This window comes from Orycteropus afer, unplaced genomic scaffold (assembly GCF_000298275.1).
Source record: "Orycteropus afer afer isolate SDZICR_OR568_19922 unplaced genomic scaffold, OryAfe1.0 scaffold00121, whole genome shotgun sequence".
Taxonomy (NCBI): domain Eukaryota; kingdom Metazoa; phylum Chordata; class Mammalia; order Tubulidentata; family Orycteropodidae; genus Orycteropus; species Orycteropus afer.
Genome location: NW_006921708.1, coordinates 2,349,820 through 2,360,073, shown reverse-complemented (window position 1 = coordinate 2,360,073; position 10,254 = coordinate 2,349,820). Strand labels below are relative to the sequence as shown.

General features: G+C 42.8%; 1 protein-coding gene across 1 annotated transcript; it reads right to left on the bottom strand.

Annotated features, from left to right (window-relative positions):
• Window positions 1-2,143: 2,143 nt before the first annotated feature.
• Window positions 2,144-7,281, bottom strand: IGFBP1 (insulin like growth factor binding protein 1). The gene is made up of 4 exons (XM_007944133.1): window positions 6,915-7,281; window positions 5,243-5,427; window positions 3,383-3,511; window positions 2,144-2,275 (listed from the first exon to the last, which is right to left on the bottom strand). The coding sequence occupies exons 1-4, from the start codon at window positions 7,279-7,281 to the stop codon at window positions 2,144-2,146; spliced, it is 813 nt and encodes a 270-aa protein (XP_007942324.1).
• Window positions 7,282-10,254: the final 2,973 nt, after the last annotated feature.

Here is a 10,254-nt window from a genome sequence, read left to right as displayed (position 1 = left end):
AATTCCTAGAGAACTTGCTCCAGGCCATGCTGTGCTTAGAAGTTTAACAATCATGCTATTTTATTTTTTGCCCAGAATTCAAATCCCACACATCCTGGAAAAGGGCATTTGACTTTTCGCAGCTCCATTCCTGATTCAGTGCTGGGGAGCTGGCCAAGAGCTTTACTTGCTTTGTATCACTGAAGTCCCCACCTGTGAGACACATGCCATCCACACTCTCAGGATGCAGTTTCCTGCAGTGGTCCAAAGGCTGCATCCCACACATGAATCTGCCTTGACCCATATCACTGGAACATATACTCCCTGTTACCACAGTGATGTTGATGGTGTTGAAGAGGATAATTCTTACAATTAAAGATTAATAATGTGTTTAAAGGTAAGTCCAGCAGTCTTTGCAGAGAGGAATCTAGCATGGAGCGGGAGGCTGCTCACAGATCTCAGGGGAAAAGTCCCAGGCCAGAGAAGAGACTGGAAATGAAGAAATCAAAGATTACTCCCTCCACTGCTTCCTGAGGCTCCTTGATAGAAGATAGGCATGGGCTTTACCCCGGGTAACAACTGCGGGAGGAGAGGACACATGCCTGTGTGTACATGTGTGCATGTGTGAGTGTGAGTATGTAAGTATATAGATATGTGCATGTGTACATATGTGTATGCATTTGTGTGCATGTGTGTTTATGTGTATATGAGCATGTATGCATGGGAGCATATGTGCGTAAGTATACATGAAGTGATGTGTATGTTTATATGCATCAGTGTACATGTGTGTACACATGTGTACATGGGTGAAGGGTGCATGTGCATATCTGTGCACGTGTATGTAGGAGGTGATTCCCACATGGGGAATGCATGAAAGCCAATGGGTCATTCTCCCAGGAAGACATCCGAAATTCCATGAAGACAGAGCCAGATGCAGACAAAAGTCCCTGGGGATGGAGTCCTTTGGGATGATGTGTCCAGGGAATGATGTAGCAGGACCAAAGGAGCAGTCATCAAGGTGGAGGAGAATTGAGAGGATCATGGGCAGGCAGATATAAGCTCTAAGGAGTGGTAATCATAAGGAGAAGGGAGCAGCAGAGACAACGGTGAGATAAGTCTTCACCATCTAAATAGTTGTTGCAGGCAGGTGGCCTTGGAAGCTCAGAGCAGTATGAAAGTATAGGCTGAAGGATAGGAGGAAAAAGAGAAGAAAGGAGGTTAGGGAACAGGATTAAGGAAGTGTTTCCATTTAGTTTTTAAGATGGAAGAAGCAGGGAATATTGATAATTTAAAGAGAAGGAGCAAAAAGGGAGAAGCTTAAGAGCCTGGGATAAAAGGTTAATTGAAGTGGGATGGGTACTCAACCCAGATAGGAGAGGGAAGAGGTTATGGGACATTGTATTTACCCATGCAAAAGTCAGAAAAGTCACTGGGAATGGAAGTGCAGTTGGGTTTGTGGGGAAGATTTGACAGTAAGCAGGAAAGCTACTGTGAAACAGAAGCACTACCTTGTTAGTGTAGAAACACAGGTTGTGTCCAGGAAGGAGAAGTAAGATAAGGACTTACAGAAACAAAGAAGGTGATACATTTAACAGTACACTACATCAAAATATTCTCATGTGAAATGTTTACCCCAAATATATTTATATTATGTAAGTGTGTTTGATGATATGTCCAAGAAATATTTCACACATATAGCAATATCATCACATGAAACTTTGATTGACATTTTATCTATCATTACAAATTTACATTGACTAGAAATCAATGAAATACACAGAATAAGTCATCTTTAAATACAGGTCAATTGTTCTTTAATCTATTTAAAAACTCACTGCTGCATATTTGATTTTGCATTTTCTAGGCAGTATTTTCTCATGTACTTTAAAGCAGAAACATGAGCTTTAGAAGAGCTACAAACAAATATTTACATAAAATGTGATAAAGCTTTCCATGACATATAAATTAAGATACAAGTTACTGTGTAGAAAAAAATAAACTTACAGTGAATAAATAAACTAATAACTTTATACGAAGTAATATGTGGAGTATAAAAAGTAATTCTTGTGCATACCTATGTGTGTATGTGTGTGTTCTAGAGTATAAATACACTTTATATACTTAAATATTTCATATAAAGTAACATATTACACTGCATTTGTGTTCAGTTTTGTAAACTAAAATACTGATGGCAGTGGGGGTCTCCTCTGACCTCCGGAGTCCCTGGGATCTTCTTTCCACTCCATGGGTACACACACCAGCAGAGCCCAGCCTCACCCTCCAAAGATGTCTCACACTGCAAAGACAAGACAAGACTCAGTGTCAGGAGCAGCAGAGGCACATGAAGCCAGTTGCACTCAGCAAAGCCCTGCGTCCAAAGATGTGTGACTCTGGGCAAAGAAGATACCCTCTGTTCCTCATTATCAAGTACCAAATGCAATTCTGTCTTGATGTGCTTGTTAATTGCTCAAGTGTTAATGCAAAGAAGTCTGTTTTCAAGGTACTGATGTTAGACCAGCTGAGCTAAAAGGCCTCAAAGGAAGGACACTTCATGCATGTGAAACCAACAGTGCCTGTGCCATAGGTAGTCACTGTTTCTAATCTGTGATAAAGCCACAACTCGTTTTCAGTTACCCCCAGAAAAATTGATATAAAGTCTGTGATATGTTTAAGCCTAAAACTCTCCTGCAAATTAAACCTTGGTTTGTTTTATATCTTTTATTATTTGGCAATCCAAAAACATGCTACTATGTTTTATTACAGACTTATAAACCAAAACAAACTCACTGTTGTCGAGTCGTTTCTGACTCATAGTGACCCCTCCTTGAGTTCTGAGGCAGTATCACTACAGAAGTAGATTGCCTACTCTTCCTTCCAAGGGGTGGCTGGTGGGTTTGAACTACTAGCCTTCTGGTTAGCAGTCAAATGCCTAGGCACTACTCCACTAGAGCTCCTAGCCTTATTAAAGACCTTTATTATTCCTTTGTGGGAAGGAAAATAAATAAATAAATAAAAGACACAAGAAATGTCCATGTAGATACTCACTTTCCTAAGTTGAGTTTGTTCCATTTCTCTCGTAATGAGGAATCTAAGGTCCAAATAACTAGGAACCTGTCCAAAGTCCCCAGTTACACATTCTTGTTAAGTTGTGGCTCTAATTCTCAACACTAGACCTCCTGTTCCAGAAGGCTTTCCTCTACAGACTGTGAAATGTTGAGCTGTCCTTAGGTCTTCTTGGGGTAGTTACCCCTGGTTCTCAGGGGGCGAAGATTTGTACTTAAAAATCACAGGTTTAAGTCCCTCATGGTGCTTATATTTTGAGGATGAACAATTATGGTTTCTCAGGGATGTGGGACAACCAGAACTGTCCCTAGGGGGATGCACATCAGCAAGGTTTACATACCTGTTTGCTATGATAAAATCCATTCTTGTTGCAGTTTGGGAGATAAAATTTGTAAATTTCTTCTCCAGCCTTCTGCTGATCCTTGGCTAATCTATCTAGGACTTTGTAGAGTTCTCTTTGGCATGGCTCCTAAAAGAAGGATTTGACAATAGTAAAAATGATGAGATAAAATCACAAAGATGGGTCTCTCCTCATCAAGAACAAAGAAGAATGAAGAAAACGAAAGATGCATGGAACCAATTAGTCCAAGGGACCAGTAGACCATGCAGTCCTCAGCTAATATGACCGTGAGACCAGAAGAACTAGATGATGTCCAGGTACTACTGTCAACCACTCAGAGGGGCTTGGTGCAGGAGATCCTGGAGAGAGTGGGAGAACAATGTGGAAGAAAACTCAAAATCACACACACACACGCACACACACACACACAAGACCGGGTTTGCTGGTCTAAGAGAGCCTTGTGAGACCCTTGAGTCTATGACCCCTAGCTACCCTTCAGGTCAGGAATCGAACTCACTCCTGTGGCCCAGCCAAATAATAGACAGGCATATGGGCTGAACATTTACAGAAGTATATATACTACCTGGAGAAATTAATCATGGGAGAGAAGAAGAGTGGTGTATGCACAGGGAGACAGCTCAGTGGGTGGGAGGGCATGGAAGGGAAAGACACAGGGAAAAAGTCACTTCCTTCCACTACAGGAAGGAAGTGGGAAGAGAGCTGTTACTTTGTGGGGAATTGCAGTCAATGTCATGAGTCAAAATGTGTAGGGACTGCTGTATGGAAAACGAATTTGCTCTGTACACTTTCACCCAAATCATAACAATTAAAAAAGAGAGAGAGAGAGAGAGAATGAAGTATTGCCAGCTACTCCTCAAAAGGAAGATTGGGCAATCTACTTCCATAGTTATACTGCCTCAGAAACCCAAGAAGGGGTCACTATGAGTAAGGTCTGACTCAATGGCAGTGAGTTTGGTATTTTGCTTTTTGTCTGACCTATAAATGAGAGTAGTTAATCTCTGTCTTAAATTATCAAGATAAAAGAGAGGAATTTCATTCATCTGACTGAGAGAGAGAGAGAAAGCCCAGGCAATAGCCTACCAGACCCCATGCAGATTTTTTGACTCCTTCAGCTACCCACTGAGTAAGTTCGGCACCAGGTATCTGGTTGAAGGAAGAGTGGGCACAGCTCTCTCAATAGGGAATTTAACAGGAAAATGTCGATGCCTCAAACAACTTTCTTCTGTATCTACAAAGTTATCCCACATAAATGGAATCAAATGGGGAGTAAGACCCATATATGGATAATTTAAGAATTAACTTTCCTCCATTTGTCATTATTTCCAGGTGAGGCATCTAGAAAATTGATTTAATCATCCACTTTTCTGTTTGTGTGTGTGTGTGAAATTCCCATTTTCTCAAATCAACTCAAGGCATTCCAATATTTATTCTATGTTGCCCTCAAGTGGTAAAATTAAAAACAGACTTCAGTTAAGATTAGATGGGCCAGGGTTGGGAAGGGAATGCAGTTGGGGGATATCCTTGTGCTGAGCTTTAGACTAGTTTAACTCGATGTTCTTTAGAGATAGTCTAGTCTGATACCATCATTGTAGAGATGAGTCCAGAGACATGAAATAATGTATCTAAAATTACATAGCAGGAATTGCACTATTTTTCTTCTCCAAACAGTTCTTCTAAAGACTGCTTAAAGTACTTGTGCTGAAAAGCATGTAAAAGCTAAGATGAAAATCATCTATTAGGCTTTGGGAAGAAAAGTCTTTATGTGCAGGGCTTCAGGACCAGGAAGGAGGCCACAAGGCTTCCACATGGAGAGAGTGCCTACCACTAGAAGGACCTTACCTTCCATTTCTTGATGTCTGCAATCTCACGAGCCTTGATGCTCCCGTAAGTGCTGATGGCATTCCAGAGGATGGACCTGTCCTCAGTAGATGGGGCCATCAGGTGAAAACTCTCCAGAAGCTGTTCCTGTGTCATTTCCACACTCTCAGGGGAAACATTTTCTGAATCTGATGAGCCCTTCAAGTCTGAAATGGAACAAACAGTTCCTTTGAGCCTTCTACCAGCATCTGCACTGTGCCACCCCAAAGTCACACTGAATGAGACCTAACAAATGCTTTCCTTCCCTCAAAACCAGACAGGGCACAAGGATGGCCACATTCATCCAGACTGTTGCCAACTCTCCTTCTAGAAGCACTTCTAATTGTTTTGGGGAAAAGTGGCAACAAAAGCAGTGGAAAAAACAGGTTTTGGAGTCTTGTAAACCTTTTTTTTTTTTTTTTGCTTCTAAGGGAGGGGAGCAACATCACATTTGTGGAGGTATGGTAAAATCCTTGAAGAAGGCAGGAATTAGGGCTCAAGTCCTGACTCCATTAGCAGAGAGTGGTGGGACCATTACTTACCCTGTTAGAGGCTTAGTTTCTTCATCCATAAAATGAGAATTTTAGTACTAATCTATGAATAGGCAGGGTGAGGTTTATTTAGAAATGGGGTCCAGATTGCAACCCTGCTGACCCATAGCCCTATACTCTTCCTTCCCCAGGGGCCTGCCATCTCACATAACAAGTGATTCATTCGCAACTCCTGGAAGAGGGAAGTCACTGGACATATTGTAGATAAAGTCTAAGGATTTGGATTCAGTGTGTGAAAGAATCATGAAGAATTCATTCTAATGAGACCTGCTGCAAGAATCAATCCCTTTAGGAAACTGTCCTCTTCTGGAAGGCATACATTTATTTATAGAAATTATTCCATTTATTCCAAAGGACAGAGAATGGACAGGAAAAGTGCATACATCCTTGGAAGGGTCACACAGTCAAGGCAGATTCCTATCAGAGTATGGAATCATGAGATTCTTCCAAGAATTCACACAGGATGTGCAATCAGTCCAGATAGGGAGGTAGGAATTCAGGAGTATAAAAAAGGTATGTATTTCCTTGCTTCCCACTACAGATAAATTACTACTCAAATTTGGGAGAGACTGTCAAGTTCTTAGGAGGTCACCACAATATACCTGTTAAACACTGTTTTTCTAAGGCAATGAATGGAAGTGAAATGTTTAGCATAAAACCTCAAATTATGTTCTGTAAGCATGTAGGAAGCACATATTGTACCCACAGGACATATATTACAAATGACATTCCAAGCTTGTTTCAGGTTGGGGAGAAGAGAGCAGGAGAGATGTCTACCTCAGATCTTCAGATTGGAGGATGTAGATTGAAGGGTTGCCCAAATGTTACAGAGGAGACGGTCCAGGCTGCATCTCTTCTCCATGCCAGGGCAGCCCGTTCTGCTCCCTCCAATCTCTTTTAGGGATATAAGGAACCTCTGGGTGTCAATAGGTCACTGGGCTATGGTGCACTAAAGTTGTGTCCTTTCCTCCACACTCCCACTAGTCTAACGTGTCCCTGGTCATCTCTTGCCAGGGTGGACTCACCTGGGTGGTCTGAGGTCCAGCACTCTACAGGTTTTTGTTGAAAGCTCACAGGCTGACTGGGGTAAGGTGTTGGCTCACCTGTGGCTTCGGCACTGCTGGTGGTCCCATCATCGGCTGGCACAGGCATGCAGGCACCCTGGCCGCGGGTGAGGGCATGCAGAGGCCTTGGCTCCCCAGGCATTGCACGGCAGCTCAGTCCACGACCACAGCGAGCTGTGCTCACACCGCATGGTGCACTCAGCTGCAGGGCACAAGTCTGACAGCAGCCGCAGCCGACTGGCGGGGCAAGCTCCAGGCACGAGGCGGGCACTGGTGGGCAGAGTGCCAGCTTTTCATTGGAGCAGGGCGCACAGCGCCAGGGCAAGGGCCCACCAATTGCCCTGCCAAGGAAGATGCCCAGCAGGAGCATTAGCGGCCAGGAGCGGGCAGCGAGGTTCTTAGGCATCATCTGGGGCAGAAGGTGGCCAACGGTGTCAAGCAGCGGTGGAGGGATGGAGGTGTGATTGTGGAGAGCCGTGGCAGACAGAGGCAGCAGTCTGGAGGCACACTGGCTACAGAAAGTGGGCGATAATCGCTGGCCTCCGCGCGCACCTTATGAAGGGTGCAGAATGCTCCACTTGTTAATGATTGACAGCGCTTTGCGCTTGGATCTGGGTACTCAAGTTTGTTTTGCTCTTCCCTGGTGCGCTCAAGGCCCTACGCAAACCGTGGGTGGAAGGAAGGTAAACGGTTTGGGTTTCAGATTTGTGTTTGTCCTGTTACGTGCAGACAAAGTCCAATTCTAACAACAAGCACTGCTGCCAGGTGCAGGGATGGCACTTGTTTTTGTGTAAGGGCCATCTCTGGGGCCTGGCATAAGTGGCCAGTGCTCTTAAGCTCTTCCAGGCAAAGCCCAAGAGATAAGCAACACCAAGCCCATCTACTAGTTTTCTAATGGGGAAACCAAGGCCCAGAGTGAGGAAGGGCAGGTTAGAACCTAGCTCTCTGCAAACCTTGGTGGTCTTTTTTTGCCAAAGCCCAGAACAGCCTCTCCCTCCACAGAAGACCCCACAACCTCAGGAAGCAAAGTCATTCCTATGAGGAAGTAAGAAAAGGAGGGAGGGGAAAAGGAAGGAAGGAAGGAGGACTCTAAATAATGCGTACATTGCTGAATCACCAGCTAGCAGCCATTCTTTCACTCTACAAAATAATGCTTCATCCAGAGAAGGGCATAAGGGAGAGATAAAAGTAGTGGTCCTGGGTTTGAACAACAGAGAAAACCCTACCTACATAAATACGGTATAAAATACCACAAGGGTTGCACATTTGGGAAATTGTAGGAATGGGGGGAAGGGGAAATTTTCCGTACAGAGCCATCTTCACAATTGGGACTTGAGGGATGAGGTTTTTGTCAGGTCTGAGGCATGAAGAGCAGCACCCAGATGGGTATGGAGATACAATCCCACAGGGAGCACAGCCCAGGCATTCCATGTCACATCCCACATTCCATAAGAGAAAATTTATCACAAAAGGCAGACAGATCCCCTGATGTCATCACTGGGATGGAGGGCTTCTTCCTGACTCATCTGAGAGGGACAGAGCCAAATCATGCCTGCCAAACAGCATCACATTACCCAATAAACAAGGCAAGTGTGGACTTACTTGTGCTTACTTACTAATCTGTAGTGAACAATTCACATATTTCACTAAATCAAAGATTCTGCTTCTAGGTATGGCTGGCATCTGTCTCTCTCTCAACCCCCAGTACCCTCAAAGGTTCTTTTGAAATTTACAATCCCTGACAAGAATGGAATACTCAGTAAGTACCTTGCTTATTGGGTAATCTGCTCTTGCTGCCTTTATGCATAGGCCACCCTGGCTCTGGGTTGCACTGTGTGCATGTGCCAGTTCTGCAGGTGCTGTAGTCACTTAGGGGGCACTGTGGGATAGAGGCCACCATCATCTGTCTGTCATACTATAGTGTCTTGCATGCTGCTCTGAGGCTGGAAGCTATGTCACCAGTATTTCAAATACCAGCAGGATCACCCATGGTGGACAGCTTCCAGACTAGAACAGACTAGGAAGAAGAAAGGGGCAGTCCACTTCTAAAAAAACTAACCACTGAAAACTCATGAATAGTGGTGAAGCACTGTCTAAAATACTACCAGAAATCATTATGAATAGCAGTGAAACACTGTCTGATATAGGGCCAGAAGATCAGGTCCTCAGATTGGAAGGCAATCAAAATAAGACTGAGGAAGAGCTGCCTCCTCAAAGTAGAGGCCACCTTAATGACATATGTAGAGGAAAACTTTCAGGGGCTTCATTTCCTGATGTTACACAACTCAAAATGAGAGGAAATAGCAGCAAACGTCTACTAATAATCAGAACATGGAATGTATGAAGTATTAATCTAGGAAAATTTGAAGTTGTCAAAAATGAAACGGAAAGCATAAAGATCAATATCTTAGGCATTAGTGAGCTGAAATGGACTGCTACTGGCTGTAAGTTTGGGGGGCTGATGCTCAGATAAACCAGGCCAAAGAAATAGAAAAGGAGAGTTTATTTAAGAGATGCAAGCATCAAAGCAAATGGATTGACTGTCTGAGTTAGGGTCTTTTTTATCCTCCTCTCTGAACTCCTCATTTCCTTGCCTCGAGGTTTAAGACACCACACGGTTTAGTCAGCCAATCTCACAGTCAGCTCCTTTTGGTCAGTTTGTTTCTTCCCTGTGGTCATGGTGCCCCTATAAGATAACTTTTTACAGAAGTCAGACAGTAGTCATGAAGTATTTTCAGAAGTCTGATAATCTGGAATTTTTTTTCTTTTTTTTTTTTTTTGGTAACGTTCCGTTTTGGCTGAGTGTAAATTATTGTGAGGTTTGATTTTATTAACCCTTCAAATGTGCGGCTTGATTTTATTAACCCTTTAATTGTGATGTTTGATTTTATTAACTTTTCACTAGCCATTTTGAATAAGACAATTATATGGTCTATTATTCTGAGAATGATAAATTGAAGAGGAATGACATGGAATGTCAAAAAGAACATTTCAATATCTATTCTGAAGTACAATATTGTCACTGATAGGATAATATCCATATGCATACAAGGAAGTTCAGTTAATACTACTATTATTCAAATTTACACACCAACCACTAAAGCCAAAAATGAAGAAATTAAAGACTCCCACCAACTTCTGCTGTCTGAAATTAACCAAACATGCAATCACAATGCATTGATAGTTACTAGTGACAGGAATGCAAAAGTAGGAAACAAAGAAGAAAATTCAATTGTTGGAAAAGCTGGAGATCTGATGATAGAATTCTCCAAGACCAGTGACTTATTCATTGAAAATACTTTTTTTTTTTTTCCAACAAAATAAACAGGACTATACACATGGACTTCACTAGATGGAATACACAGTGTTCTGGTTACTT

Coding starts and splice junctions, on each gene's coding strand:
- IGFBP1 (XM_007944133.1), bottom strand. CDS start 7,281: ATGCCTAAGAACCTCGCTGCCCGCTCCTGGCCGCTAATGCTCCTGCTG. Junction 3,512..5,242: donor CAGACATCAAGAAATGGAAG/GTAAGGTCCTTC, acceptor TCCTTCTTTTAG/GAGCCATGCCAAAGAGAACT. Junction 2,276..3,382: donor GATTTTATCATAGCAAACAG/GTATGTAAACCT, acceptor TTGTCTTTGCAG/TGTGAGACATCTTTGGAGGG.